Source organism: Moschus berezovskii, chromosome 2 (genome assembly GCF_049115385.1).
Source record: "Moschus berezovskii isolate FMDL1 chromosome 2, NW_MosBer_1.0, whole genome shotgun sequence".
Lineage (NCBI taxonomy): Eukaryota > Metazoa > Chordata > Mammalia > Artiodactyla > Moschidae > Moschus > Moschus berezovskii.
Genome location: NC_142461.1, coordinates 118,188,236 through 118,204,133, shown reverse-complemented (window position 1 = coordinate 118,204,133; position 15,898 = coordinate 118,188,236). Strand labels below are relative to the sequence as shown.

Genomic DNA, 15,898 nt, shown 5'->3' with positions numbered 1-15,898 from the left:
AGGTACTCTTTCGGTTGTGTGATCCAGCTTTCTGTCTGGTGTCATTTTCCTTCTGCGTGAAGGATTTCTTTTAACATTTCTTGTAGTACAGTTCTGTTAATGATGAATTCTTTCAGTTTTGTATGTCTGAAAAAAGTCTTCATTTTGCCTTCATTTTTAAAAGATGTCTTCACTAATACAGATAATTTCACTAATTTGATAGTTTTTCTTTCAGAACTTTAAAGATACTGTTTCATTGTCTTCTCACTTGCTTATTTTCTGATGAGTAATCTGTCATTCTTATCTTTGTTTCTCTGTACTAATGTATCTTTTTCTGACTGCTTTTAAGATTTTCTGTCACTGGTTTTAAGAAGGTTGATTATGCTATATCTTGGTGTGAAATTGTTTCTTGTACTTAGGGTTTGTTGATATTCTTGGGTCTATAGGTTTACGGTTTTCCTCAGGTTTTGAAAATTTGTGCATTATTTTTTTTAGTCAATTTTTCTTCCTCTCCTCTTCTGAACTCCAATTATATGTATACTAGATGCTTGAGGCTGTTACACAGCTTACTGAGGATTTGTTCATTTAAAAATCTTTTTAGTCTTGGTGTTTCATTTTGCATGGCTTCTATTGCTGTCTTCAGATTTACTAATTTTTTTTGTAATGTCCAAACGTTCATTTCATCTGTGAATTTTTTAATCTAAGACATTGTAGATTTCATCTGTACAGGTTCAATTTGGATCTTTTATAAGTTTTTTTCATGCCTCTGCTTAACATATTACAGTTTTCATCTAGATTCTCAAGCATATGGAATTTAGTCATAATAAGTGTTTTAATATGTTTGTCTCTTAATGCTATCATCTCCATCGTTTCTGGGTCACTTTTGATTGATTCTTCTCATTATGGGTTTTATTTTCTTGCCAATTTGCATGACTAATAATTTTTTATCTGATGTCAGACATTGTGAATTTTGCCCTATTGAGTACAGGATATTTTAAAATTACTGTACAAGGCCTCTCTGAATATTTACCCAGTGACCTGTGAGTTATGAAGTTTTCCATCCTGGCTGGTGGCAACATGTGATATTTTTGGCCCCATGTGAGCACTGGTACCTTTAGTATTTTGGGGGCAGTTCTTTCTCTGTCCTCAGGTGTTTTTCTCCTTTGCATCCTGGGCAGATCTTTGGTATTCTGGCTCTCTGCATTCCCTCCTCTCTGGTACTGTTCCCAGTGAACTCAACCTGCATTGGCCTCTCCAGCATTCCAGCTTTATCTCTTCAACTCAGGAAGACTAATGAACTTCACCTGGATTTACTCTGCCTGAGTTGCTACCTGGAAGACTCTCCAGGCAATAAGTTGGGGCAGTTGTAGGGCTCATCTTATTTGCTTTATGTGTCTTAGGGATCTTTATCCTATATTACTTGATATCCAGTGTCTCTAAAACCATTGCATAATATATTTTACATGGTATTTTAGTTGCTTTAAGTGGGAGATTAAATCTGACTGATTACTGTATTATGGTACAAAGTGGAAGTCTCCTAGTTTATTATTACATAAACTTTTAAGAGTCTGAGCATTTAAAAAATTAATTTGTACAGAACTCAACATAGTTTTATTCCTTAATAGATTATGTTGCTGGTTCTAATATAGCACATATATAAATATATTTTTGTACCGTAATATTTTTAATGAAAATTTGAATACAGAAATGATAATATCATTTTTATTTTGTTAAAATCATTAAAGAATTCTTAATGAGCATAAGTTCTTGGCAATTGAATTGAAGTTTAAATGTATTTTACACATATAAATTTTGTGTATATTTATTTACTAGGTCTTCATCCTCCTGGTCCACCTTTAGCAAGACCCATTCTGCCTCGAGAACGAGGTGCTCTGGATCGAATTGTTGAATATTTAGTTGGTGATGGTCCACAGAACAGGTAATGTTTACTCGGGTGTAGCTAAATGAAAATGAAGAAAATGTATTGGTCAGAGTGTGTGTGTGTGTGTGTGTGTGTGTGTACACACATGTGCACAGGCACTAAATGTTCTATGATTTTGTGGTTCTTTTTTCCTGATTTTAGAACATAATGGAGTATTTTATGGCCCTGCAAAAGAGTGCATACTCAGTTATTTTTCAATAGTAGATTAGATAAAGTATTTAGATATAAAATATTTTAAAACATATATAACAAAAAATATTGTAACTGATATGTTATAATGCTGCTCTGACATTACTTTTAGAGAATTTGAATCATTTTGTTGAATCTTTTGAACTTGAAGAGTTTGTAAATAGTGAAAAGTTGGTAGATTATAAGAAATGGAGTTTTATAGATGTGAGTACTTGACTTAATGATAGTGATAATTTTAATAACAGTGAGGACAGTTTCATGTATTTGACACAGTTCCAAAATGCTTCTCCAGTTATTTTAATTGATCCTTATAATAACTCTAGGATTAGAAGTGTGATATGAGCAGAGCAATTGTCATAGTATAGACTTTTAAATAAGTATTTTAAGAATAGATATTTGATAAGGTTATTGGTTGATATTGTCTTAATAAAGAGACTAGAATTTAATGTAAATGTGAAAAATTATATGTTCTTCAAAACAGATAGAATGTTGTTTGATAGGGCCAGATATTTATTAAGTATTTACTCAGAGAACAGAAAGGGTGTATAAATAGAAAACGTGGAAGATGTTTAAGTGTAACTGGGATAGCTAAGAAATCATGATATACAGAAATTAACCTTTGGATTGGACTAAACAAAATTAAATTCATTTCTTTACTACAAGACTTCACAGAGGTTTTAATAATACTCATTTGTGAATCTCTAAGAGGCTTCATCTTTTCCACTCTTTATCTGACCACAGATTTGGAGTCTATCATCCCCAGGAATATGTGTTAGGAAACATTAAAATTTAAGTGTTCTGTTATCAAATACATTTCTGCTTACTTAGTAAGAAAATTTTATTTGACTGTTTCTTAGTTTATTTTTAATTTAATATATAATATTTTAAAATAATTGAAATTTTGACTGTTGTCATAAAGAGTGTTGTTTATTATTTACAAAGTAATATCTATTATGGCACATCTAGCTACATTAAATGCTATGTAATCTAACTGTGTACTTTAGCTGTGATGGCTTAAGTTGCTTCTCGCACTTGTTTTGTCTGCATTTGTAACTGATCTGTTCATTTTTCCTTTTGCTGTAGGTATGCCCTTATATGTCAGCAGTGTTTTTCTCACAATGGCATGGCTTTGAAAGAAGAATTTGAGTACATTGGTAAGAATTATTTGGCAGTTAGATTTAAAATATTTTACTCTTAAATATTTCATTCTGTGCCAATTCCCATGTAATGCCGTTTTGTTTTAGGTATTGCTCTGTGTATGTCGTTCAGGCATATTATAGAACACAGAGCAAAGCAGAAAAGAACTCAGGTTTTTTCTTCATACAATGTACAATTTCTAGGCTAGCTGTTTTTAAACTTTCACTGTGCATCAGAATTAACCTGAAGAGCTTTTTCCACCTACAAATAATCTGCTTTAGTTGATCTGAGGTGGGGCCCAGGCATTAGCATTTTTTTTAAAGCTCTTCAGAGTATTTTCATGTGCAGCTACTATTTAAAAATATTGAACTAAATTAATCATGCTTCTCAAATATAACATGCAACATTTGGGGTGGCAGATGTGAGTAAAGTTCTGGCTTTTAAGATACCTAATGGTGACTAGAAATGTAATTTCTGTAATACATTTAGATCATTTATTATTGTTTTGCTATTAGTTAACCTGCTATGTAACTTATTATCTTTTCTGCTTTAAATTGATATTATAATTCTAATAATTTTAAAATATGCTTTAAAATAAACTTTGGTTAAAACACCTGCCATAATATTATTAAAACCATGTGTAATTTCACAGGGAATAAATGGCTTTTGAAAGGTTCTTTGTAAAAATAACCTTGAGGGTAACTTGATTAGTCCTTAAAGTTTCTTTGGTTTATGGTATATATATATTTTTTTTAATTCTCTATAGCTTTTCGTTGTGCCTACTGTTTTTTCTTGAATCCTGCAAGAAAAACCAGACCCCAGGCTCCAAGACTTCCAGAATTTAGTTTTGAAAAGAGGCAGGCATTGGAAGGCTCAACTACAGTTGGTTCCTTGCCCTCAGGAAGCATAATTTCATCAGAGAACCAGATCAATGAAGGTATTAATATGTTAATTAAAAAGTTTTGTCTCTTGATAATGTTTGCTTTCAACAATGAAAACATTGTTTTAGACAAGAATGGATCAGATTTTGCAGCATGCATATATCGGCTATTGCTCTGATATTATGGCCTCCTATGCAGTTGGTTTGATGTGTTTGAGTTTTAAAATATATATTGTGTTAAGCAGGATCTAGAAATAGCTTGGTAAATATTATTTATGGAATTATCTTTTTAGTTAACTGTTGGGAGATTTAACTAGTAATCCTTTCATGGAATTGTTTTTCAATTTATGTAAGTGAAGCAGATTTAAAACAATTATGAAGCCACTACTCATAAGGGTCAATTTCTTATAATAATTGTAGTTAACACTGATAAATATAAGTTTGTGCCTTACCATTTCTATGACTAGAAGTTACTCAAACAAACTCTGAAGTTGAAAAGTCAGCCTTACATTCTTTGGATGACTATATTGATAGGACTGGTATTCCTTTGAAACAATTTATCAAGGTCCACAGGATTTAATATTGCTGATGAATGCATTTGTTGTAAAGCAACCTTATTTTAAAGAAATAAAATAAGGATTATTTTATTAGGATAAGTTATCAGGATTCATTGAGTTTTAGAACTTATCTTTCAGTTCTGTTGTAGGAATTCCTGAGGAAGTTTCATGAAAAAATGGAAAAGATGAGATGGAAGATCTGACTATTAATTGCCAACTATTTCTTGTTATTAATATTGGGTGAGGAACTATTTGTTAAGCCGCTCTGAATTATGAAGATTGCTAAAGTTATGACACAGTCCCTGATATTTTGGTGCTTCACCCTGTACAGGAAAAAAAAAATCCATATGGAAAATTTCATTCACATAGTTTAAGGTAGCAGTCAGTATTCATTCTTTTAACTTCTAGAAGTTATCATTTACATATATTTGATTTCTTTATAAAATCACTGAGTAGTGGAAAAAGTGGTTTAACTGAGAATAATATACAAGGCAGTGAATTTTCACATATCTGAAGTTTGGTATGAGAATTTCACTGTTTTTTTAAACTTTGAAGAATGAACCTAAAATATGTGTGTTGACTTGGGCTTGGCTTTTGGCTTACTAACAAATATCAAAATGAATTTGAATACAGATAGCCATGACAAGAAGCCTGTGTACTTCAACGCTGAATCATTTATTTGTGTTCTCCATGTCTGCAACATCAACTCCAAACACGATGTCAGACTTTTTTCTTTTGCTTACGTCATGCTCTGAGCTGCATCTGTCACATGCAAATCATCTGCCTTGCCATTGCAGCCTCTTGGAACTGAAAATTAAAGAATTCCAACCTGAAGATGCCTAGAGGAAAAATTGGAGTCCTTGCCATGAGTAACTTTGCTTATGAAAGCTAAAGTGAATATTTGAAAGCCAATAGTTGGGACAAAAAAAGAAAAAACAGCCAACAAAATAGATATCTTGATAATGAGTCCCATGCTTTTATCTTCTGCTAAGGTCAAGATGCAAAGTTAGCAAACCACACCCAGCTATACCTTTCCTTCTCACCTAATCTAGGAGGAGCAATACCCCAGATGTCTCATTTTCTGTCAGAAACCTCCAGAATGAAGTCTAACTGGCTCAGACTCAACCCTAATAAGGTAACGTTAATAGGTGAAAACATTGAGGCAGGGTATGATAGCTCCACAATGCTAGAAACTGAAGCAACAATTCCATTTGGTTAAGATAGTCACTATAGTGGTAACTTCTTCATTCTTCTCTTTGGATTCATCAAAATGGCTGTTATGAGCATCGTTTTACTTCGTTGGTTTGTCAAAAGACAAAATTTTTTCCAAGACTCCTCTCTCAACACTGTGATATATGGTTATCAATTTCAAGCTGGATTCCATTAGTAAATGGCCGGAAGTATTTCTGAAGAAGAGATAAAGCTGCATTTATTTAAACACTGGTGGCGTACCTTTATGATTACATTGAACTGTGAAGTAAGGAGCATATCATCTCAATCAGCTACTCCCTCTGTTGATAGCCAATGTGATTAAGGGCCTAGATTGCTGATTTCTACACTTTTGTGTAGAAAAATTACACAAAACTTAGGGTCTGAAAGAAAAACTTTCCTGTTTTAATTTTTATATATTTTTAAAAGTATTGAACCAGCTTCTTGAGATTGCATTACTGAATTTACAGATAGAACCAAAAGGTAACTTTCTTTGTCTGAATGTTTTTTTCAAAGAATATTTATAACCGTTTATGTGAATCTAGAATTAATACAAAAAATCTTTTTTTCAATTTATGATGCAAGACTTTAAATTTTGTCTTCATTCTACTGGAATATTTTGTGTTTAGGATGAGGCATAAGGCTTTTGAAATTTTTGGACCACTCTTGGAACAACACATGAAACCTTGGAAAGTTTTCATCAAAGAAGAGCGCTAGAAGAAGGAAATTCCTCCTGTTAACTGCTCATTTGAATTCCTAAAATTTTTTCTAAAACTATGTACACAGATGTTTTGGTAATAAACTATTAGAGAAAACAAAAAATTAAGATTGTCACTTTATCCTAAGAGCATACTAGATATGGTATACCAAAGTAATAAGCTGGTTTTTAGTTTCCTTGGTTTCTTTTATTGTGAAATGAATAGTATAGTAATATTTGAGTGTCTGCTAAGCCATGTTAAAGTCAGTTTATCAGTTTTTCTTATTTTTTAAATGTGTTTTTCAAAATAATTGATTCTTAGCATTCTTTTTGTTAGATATAATAATAATTAAGTACAAGGTTACTACACTGTTAATATTCCAATATAGTGACTTGGAGTTAGCATGTTTAAAAAACGTTAATATTGTTTTCATTGTTCAGTTATATTTAGTTAGAGCTTATGTAATTATTTTAGTAGAATATAGCTTTTATTCACTGGAAATAACTTGCTAGCAGTAAAACTCATGGCATTTACTTAGTACTATCAAAAATAGCAAGTAAAATTTATATAAGGTGAAATTTATCTTGATAATATGATTTCTGCTCTTCCCTTTCTTTTGTTTAAGCAATATACTGTTACCATTAGGTTATGTTGAACTAGGGAAAGTTCTGTTTTTAGTTTTGCTTATTAGGTGCTTTAGGAAATTGTACTATTTGATAATGTAGATTTTATTGAATTCTATGTATCAGATCAGAAAAACTTATGTCTTTATTTTTAGCTATGTATAGCTTATTCAAGACATAAACTTGCCTATAATATGTTTTTTTCATGCTTGTTTTGGACATAGAGATCTTTTAGCCTTTTGGTTTCCTTTTCTGAAACACCTTCACCTAATAGTTTTACATTATTGCTTAATAATGACATTCTAATGACTCATCTAATGGATTTGTTCACAAATGGTAAATAATTACATAACATTTTTATGTTTAAAATGAGTTATTTTCTCATAGGTGGTTATCATTTATTTAAATTTTATTCATTGAGCCAGTAAGTTGCATTTTGGGATGAAATTTGTGTCTTTGGTCCTTGAATATAAGTTGGCTTTTTTTCTTAAGGCAAAAAAATCTTTAAAAAACTTTAAAATCTGTGAGTTATAGACACATTGTCCATTTTAATTTAACAAATTTCCTTTGGTAAGTTTTGTAGTCTGTACATATAGTAGGTACTGATGTGTTAGCAAGACAAAATTTTTTTAAAGTTATTGTAAAAAGGAATAAGAAGTAAAAATCTAAATCACCAAAATAATTAGGAGTTTTGGAATACGTAATATAAATAGAATCATGTATTTTGCTGCAGAAATTTTGTGTTTCTTTTGGAGATGTATGAAATTGTTTTGTTAACTATTCTTTAATTTTTTTAGAGAATTATCCTTTCAAGAGCTAGAATAAAAACTTAAAGGGACGGTGGTCTTCTTGAATGTTTTTGCATGTTTGTGGTTTATAGGTGAGGCAGTGGTAGTGTTCATTATACAGTCACATTCAGTTTTATGAGGTTGAGCTATCTAGCTGAATTGAAGCTTTACCCAAACAACCAGAAGCCAGTTGTTACAATTTGGTGGGAAAAGCTTTTCTCTCAAGAATATTGGAGTAGGAGAGTAGAAGGGGAAGGAGTCAGGTAAGGAACAAATCCCATGGGTCATTTTTGTTTTATCACATTGTGATAGATTGTTTTCTTGGCATTACAGATGTCAAAGGTGATTTTAAAAATTTTCTTACAGATAGAATTAGGTCATTCGGGTAACCTTGTATTAATTTTAGTGTTAAACTGGTTCTGCACAGTGGAGAGTAGACCTGTTTAATTAGTGTGAACATGAAATAGGGTTTCTCTTTTGGTATTTTATGCCCAAATATTGACATCTACTGTAATGAATTTTATACTGCCAAGCTATTATATATAAACTACAGCTTCACAGAAAAAATGTACTGTTTTTATTAGAACAGGCAAATGACACTCTCCCACAAAAATAAAGTAAGTACTTTTAGAATATATTTAATAATCTTTTTATAAAGTTCTGTGGTTTAGTTATTAAACTGGTATGTAATTAAATCTCTGTTAATCTTGTGCCTCTAGTTCACTTAAAGCTTGTTGGGATGACCTCTCACAAAATGATATTGACATACATACATTGAATCATATCTATGTTGTTTAGACTAGCTGATATCTGCATTATAGGTGTCATGACACGTACCAAATTTTTGTAGCATTAACTGCTATTAATATTACTTTTCTACAGATTAACCTGGGGGAAGAAAAGTAGTCATTAATAGGCTTTTAGTTCTCAAACCCTATTCATCATTTTACCATTTTTTAGTCTTCTATATATTTTCTGAAATACAATATAGTATTGATGAGCAGGTTTTGTATATAATGCTATTTTCTAATTATGAAAATAATTGACTTTTGTAGAATTCACATGGTATTTCTTAGAATTCACCTCTATAGACGTTAAAAAATTAAGTATAATAATTTTTTTCTTTGTATTAACTGCTCCTTTAAGATCCCAGAATTTTTAAATTTGCATTGTATTTGACTGGGGATGTGTCTGTTTCTGAAAATAATTACATCACAAAGCTTTAATATGATAAATCATAAACTGTGATACCTCTCCTGTTTAATACTGAGCTAATCTATCAAACAGATAACAAACTATGTGGGCCCATGTTCACTGAAGCATGCTTATTGATGAGTTGAGTCCTGAGTTCTGAGCTTTTTGTTTTTTCCATTTCGTGTAACTTTATTGGAATCTTACAAAAATCCAAAGTTGAAAAGTAGGAGGTCAAGTCGTATCATACAAAGTTGTGTTATATCCAGTGGTCAAAGGAAAAGCAGAAAGTGAAATGAAACTCTTATTGGAGGGTTTACTAAGTCATAACCACTTGTAAAATCCTTGGCAAGTAAGTATCGTGCTATGGCCAGAGAGTTGTAGAAAACCGTGACTCTTAATATTCTATCCTGGATAAATTCTGTGAAGTGAAGTGAAGTGAAATCACTCAGTCGTGTCCGACTCTTTGTGACCCCATGGACTGTATGTAGCCTACCAGGCTTCTCCATCCATGGGATTTTCCAGGCAAGGGTACTGGAGTGGATTGCCATTTCCTTCTCCAGGGGATCTTCCCAACTCAGGAATCGAACTCGGGTCTTCTGCATTGCAGACAGACGCTTTACCCTCTGAGCCACCAGGGAAGGTAGAATTAAAAATGGTTATTGACTTCCCTTGTGGCTCAGCTGGTAAAGAATCTGCCTGCAATGTGGGAGATCTGGGTTCAATCCCTGGGTTGGGAAGATCCCCTGGAGAAGGGAAGGGCTATCCACTCCAGTATTCTGGCCTGGAGAATTCCCTGGACTGTATAGTCCACGGGGTCGCAAAGAGTTGGACATGACTAAGTGACTTTCACTTATTGACTCCTGAAGTTTTCCACTGAAGAATTTGCTTGCCCTTGTAGCAGAAATGGTCTATACATGTCCGTAGAGTTTCATTTCACTTTCTGCTTTTCCTTTGACCACTGGATATAACACAACTTTGTATGATACGACTTGACCTCCTGCTTTTCAACTTTGGATTTTTGTAAGATTCCAAGTGTTGCAAAGTGCCATTTTATGTTCCTTTTACAAAAAAATAGCATTTTTGTGACGTGAACATTCCTCATCTTTTTGTGAGCATATGAAATTTCCATACAGTAAACCTCATTAACTTGGATGTCCCTAGCTATGCAATTTTGGCTTTTTGTTCTATATATAAAAAGAGAGAAAGAGATTGTAATTAATTTAACAAACTAGAGTCTAAAATATCTGTTTAAAAATAAGTTAAAAAAATTTTTTCAACTCTGCATAGCGTATGTGATATAGATGATTTGTATTAAAGCTGATATGATAAAACCATGACTTTATAAAACCTCCATGTCAACATGTGTGCATATTTTCTTTAAAAAGTATTAATTTTGTTATCAAAATGCTGGCATTTACTATGTGCTAAGTTGCTTTGGTTGTGTACGACTCTTTGCGGCTCTATTTACTGTTGCCCACCTGACTTCTCTGTCCATGGGATTCTCCAGCAAGAATACTGGAGTGGGTTGCTATTCTACAAGGAACAACTTTTTACTTGCGTAAACTGGCCTGTCCTCCAGATTTTTGAATCAATAACATTTGTAATATATTATAAGGGATCATCTGTGAGGGTTTGAAAATCTCCTTATTTGCTTTGCTGATGTAGTTTAACCATATTTCTCCTAGCAGTAATATTAGTTGCTATTTATTACAGAAACAAAACAAACACCTCTAAGTTAGGTGTTTATCTTTGATTTTGAAGTTGAGTGGCCCAAAACTCTGCTCCTGTCATTTCCTTCCCTATCCTATTCTTTAAACTTTGAAGAATTAAAGTTATTATTATTAAATTATTATTAAGAGATTTGAGTTTAATGAAACTCAAAAGAGAGTTTGAAGGGAGTAAACTTTCAGGTTAGGAACCAGTGCCCTTACTTGGCCTCTGCTAAGGGAGACAGAGGCAAAAGACTCTTCCCTTTCTCTCCCTAGCATTCAAGGTATGTAGCATATTCTGACCCAGAGGTTTAAATCCCGAGGACTTGTCTTACACAGGGATGAAGTAAGACTTGTCTTGACTTTGGAAAAGGTGGATCCAGACCCCCACAGTCATGGATAATAGAGATGTAAATCATTGTGGGAAATCACACCACCTGTACACACATATGCACCCTACAAAGGTACACATTTAACACATTGGTCACAGTGTTGCCTGGACACAAGAGAGACTACTAGTTCCTTCAGGAAACATAATCTGGGAGTTAGTGCATTTGCTGTTTTTGCTGGGCTGTTGTCTTATAATACGTAATTCTATTGGAATTTTGATATATTTGGACATTCAGCTTTCAAATCCATCTTTAGGAAAGTTCTTAAGTATTATGAAAGTTCATTTATTTTGTGAATGATGGGGCTTTAGGTAAAATTATGTTTATGGGTATGTTTCCCCCAAATTGTTTTTTCCTTCATTCGTACCATTTCATATATGGTATGCTATAGGGATAGACTTCCAAAGTGGCTTAGTGGTAAAGACTCTGCCTGCCAATGCAGGAGACATGGGTTTGATCCCTGGGTTGGGAATATCCCCTGGAGAAGGGTATGGCAACCCACTCCAGTATTCTTGCTTGGAAGATTCCATGAACAGAAGAGCCTGGTGAGCTACAGTCCATGGGATCGCAAAAGAGTCAACATGACTTAGTGACTGAGTATACATGCATGATGTACTTAAGTACATTAAAAAAGATATATTTTAAGGATAATGTTAGACTATTCTTCTGTTTCTTAGTCTCTGTTTGCATGTGCTTATCTTATTTAGTAGTTATTAACATTGCCTATTCCTAAAGTCTTTGCTCTTTATCTTGTCAGAATCTTTAGAAGAACAAGATGTTCTAGATAATAGTACAGAACAGACAGATGACAAAATACCAGACACAGAACAGACAAACCCAGTGATTGAACAGGAATCTGGCGTAGAGGAACCAGAGGAGAAACAAGAAAAGACCGAGAATGAAGAAACCTCGATGAGTGGAGACAAGTCAACAGTTCCCAGAGCTGATGCTGTTCCTAATCCTGAACTAAGTGGAGAATCTTTGACAGTGTAGTAAATGCTTCCATGTGCCTTCAACTGGATATTTGTAGTCTTGCTGATGTCAGTTATTGCTTTTTTAGGTGGTGCTTTGTTTTTTTTCACCCCCTCAAAGACATGCTTGGTATCGTTTGAATTTCAGATTGCCTAGCTATTTCAATATGTCAAAGTTATCTCTACTGGGTATTAAAATTAAAAGCAAGTGGTGTCAGTAAAGTAGAATCCTTTTGAATGTACAGAAACCCACACTGTTTAGACAACATTTAGGTATTTTTTTCTGTTCTAAAATAAACAAATATAATAGAAGTTTTGTTTTCTACTTGTGACCTGTAAATACATTTGGCATAGGGAGAACTTTGGTTAGGAATAAGTTCTAATAGCATTTGTTTTAAGGAATGAAACTCAATTAAGATTTTTAATACTTCATTATTAAAATGGATAGAATTTTAATTCTTGAGGTATTTGCCAGGGGGTAAAATATCTATTTAGGCATTTACATTAAGAGGTATGAAAGTTACTACAGTAACAATATAGGCATTTGTGTGAATTCTCAGTAAGAATGCAGTTGAACAGTCAAGTGCAGTGTTACTTTTGATGTCTGTTATTTTGCAGCTGGGCCAGAGGTACCTGATGTATATAATTAGCTTATGTTTACATATTAACATATAGGAAATATCTCTGCACTTGACTGTACCTGAATTTTGAACATTATTTATATTTGTAAAATAATGATGATATTATAAGTGAATTTGTGCTCTTATGTGTATTTTGTTAAGGAAAATAAAGATGATCTGGCAGCAATTTCTTTTTGTTAAATATCTAGACTTCTTCAGACAATATCTTGGTAGATGACATAGCTACCTGAAAAGTCTTAGTAGGAAGAGCTCACAATTTGGTAAATCTATAGATTATGCTGAGAAAAAATTATGATCTTTTTATTCAAATTTGTTACCTTTCAAGTTCAGAGAATTAGTGACATTTAGATGTTCTAATCAGAGGTTAGATTATTCCAACTCAGGAAAACCTTAGGCCAGTTGTAGTTTTTAATTTTGAGAGACATAGTTTTGTGAGACTAGGCAGTTAATTACTAGTAGTTCATTGGATTTAATATATGTATTAAGGATTAACTGGCAATTTTTTGGACCCAGAATAGTAATTCCTGTTGTTATCTTTTCTATCTTCTTTTTATGTATTACTAAGAAAAAACTATCAAGTTATGCCAGAGGAAGGAATATACAGAAATGGTAGATATGGCAAGTATTTATAAGTTATATATGGTTTGTTAAAAATTAAATAAAATACCATTTGTTATCATTTAAAAATTCATCTTTATGATTTAATATCTTATATCTGATAGGTTTTTTTAAGGAACCCAAATCTGTTAATAGTTTGAGAGTTTTCAGGATTACAGGATTAGACTTGAATTCTAGCTCTGCAGTCTTGGGCATGACCTCACTGAGGTCATGTTTTTTCGTCTTTAAAATTGGAAGAATACCTACTTTTCAGAGTATGAGGACAATAAAAAGTAATTTGTGTAGTGGGCCTAGCTGACTGTCTGATAATAGATATTAAGTAGTAGCATTTTATACTCTTGATATCTTTGTGAAATATGGAAGGGCTCTAAATTCTCCTTCTTGCAGATAAGGAAACGAAAAAACAATATGAACATGTAATTTTCCTGTTTTCTTTATCATATACATGTATATAAATGTATAGATTAAGGAAATAGGAACCTGAAACTGTGGAATATAATAATACTACAGAATACAGTCTCTGTTTTTCCTTTTTTGATGAAGCCCATCAGTTTTTTTGGTGTGTGTGTTATTGGCTCATAACACTTTAGTAACACTTTGCTGAGTCTTCTTTTTATAAAACATTCAAATTCTGAAAAATGAGTAATCTCAGAGAAATATAATTTAGTGATAGAATTAAGTAGATATCAGAAGTATCTATGGAAGAAGGTTAAAATAGGTAAATTAATGTAACGGGTAACATGCTGTAATCATGTAGTATCTATTAAAATAGAAAAGTTTCTTCTGATATTGTAATAAACAGTTAATGGTTGAAGAGTGGTATAATGTCCTATTTCTGATTATTAAGACTAGTATAAATGAGGAAAAGCAAACTAATCAGTGCTGTTAGCTAGAGTAACCTTCACTTCCCTACTTACTAATACTCGACAGGTCATCATCTAAACTTCTCACTATGCCCTTAGCATAATCTACAAACATGTCTGGCTTTTCTCTCCGTCTCTCTTCCACCATTATGCTGTAGTCTTAGGGTGTCTTTCAATTCTCTGACTAAGCTAAACCCTTTCCCACCTTAGGTCTCAGTTTGAATGTTCTTTCCTCAGAGAGATGCCCTCCCAAGCTCTGTATCTAAGCTGGTCTCTGCCTTTTACTTGATCCTGTCACTTTATCTGTTGTTATAATCTGTGAGTATTTTATCTGTTTATTAGTTTATAGTATTTCTTCCCAAGACTTCAGAGTCTTTGTGTGCAAGGTTCTGTCTTATTTACCTTTGAATCTCCAGAGCCTGGCACAATGTTTGACACATTTATTATGTGAATGAATAACTTTGTTGCTAAATCCAGCAAAAACTCAGTTCTCACCTTATTCCATTGACACTCTTGGGTGCTCCCTTTAGTTTGAAACACTTTTTCTTTTGGCTTTTGAGTTCTCACACTATTGTTCTCTTATTCCTCTGCCCCTTTTCTCTCAGTGTCCTTTTCAGGTTTCTCTTCCTCTGCCCATCATTTACATGTTGGTGTTTCACCTTTCTACCATGTCAGCATTTCTTCACTCTATGTATTCTCTCTCTAAAGGCTCTCATCTACCCGCATGGACTTAATTACCATCTGTCTCTCTCATTCTCAGATCTTCAGCCTTGATCTCTTTCCTTCACTTTAGAGTGATAGATATACCTGCCTACTGGAATGAATGTCTCTCCCAATCAATTTATTAAAAAGTGAACACTGTTTTCTCCTTCAAAACCTTCAAAAATTTCTATGTTTCAGTTTAATTTCTGTGTTTCTCATCTTATCAAATAGTGCTACTATGCAAGCTAGAAACTAGAGTTTGTCCACTCATTGCTTTCCCCTTTTTCCTGTACCTTAACTGTCAATTTCTGTTTCCTGAGTACTCTTGCCTAGAAAATCCCATGGATGGAGGAGCCTGGTAGGCTGCAGTCCGTGGGGTCGCTAAGGGTCGGACACGACTGAGCGACTTCACTTTCACACATTGGAGAAGGAAATGGCAACCCACTCCAGTGTTCTTGCCTGGAGAATCCCAGGGATGGGGGAGCCTGGTGGGCTTCCGTCTATGGGGTCACACAGAGTCGGACACAACTGAAGTGACTTAGCAGCAGCAGCAGCAGAGCATCTTTCAGTTATATTCTCATTTCTCCATCCCATTAACGTTACATTAATGATAGTAAACGTTTGCATTGTGACTATGTTGCAAGCAACATGCTAAATGTTGTGTGAGTATTATTTGTTTTTTGGCAACAACCCTGTGAGGATTTCTTTCTCTGGATTATAGATAGGAAAACATGTATAGAGAGTAAGCAACTGGATAAGTGAAAAATCTGAGATTTGAATGCAGGCAAATGACTTCAGGTGGCTCAGAC

The 15,898-nt window shown here is 33.4% G+C and overlaps 1 protein-coding gene across 3 annotated transcripts in view; it reads left to right on the top strand.

Moving 5' to 3' along the window:
- LNPK (lunapark, ER junction formation factor) overlaps positions 1-14,338 on the top strand; it is a 97,960-nt gene extending 83,622 nt beyond the window's left edge. For 2 of the 3 annotated variants that reach the window (XM_088830233.1, XM_055397005.2), the window contains 4 exons: positions 1,813-1,918; positions 3,194-3,264; positions 4,014-4,184; positions 12,052-14,338. In XM_088830233.1, coding sequence (XP_088686359.1) covers positions 1,813-1,918; positions 3,194-3,264; positions 4,014-4,184; positions 12,052-12,287 — 584 coding nt within the window. In that variant the 3' untranslated portion in view covers positions 12,288-14,338. Of the gene's footprint in view, positions 1-1,812; positions 1,919-3,193; positions 3,265-4,013; positions 4,185-5,736; positions 5,820-12,051 lie in introns of all 3 variants that reach the window. The other variant, XM_088830236.1, reaches the window with a different exon arrangement.
- Positions 14,339-15,898: the final 1,560 nt, after the last annotated feature.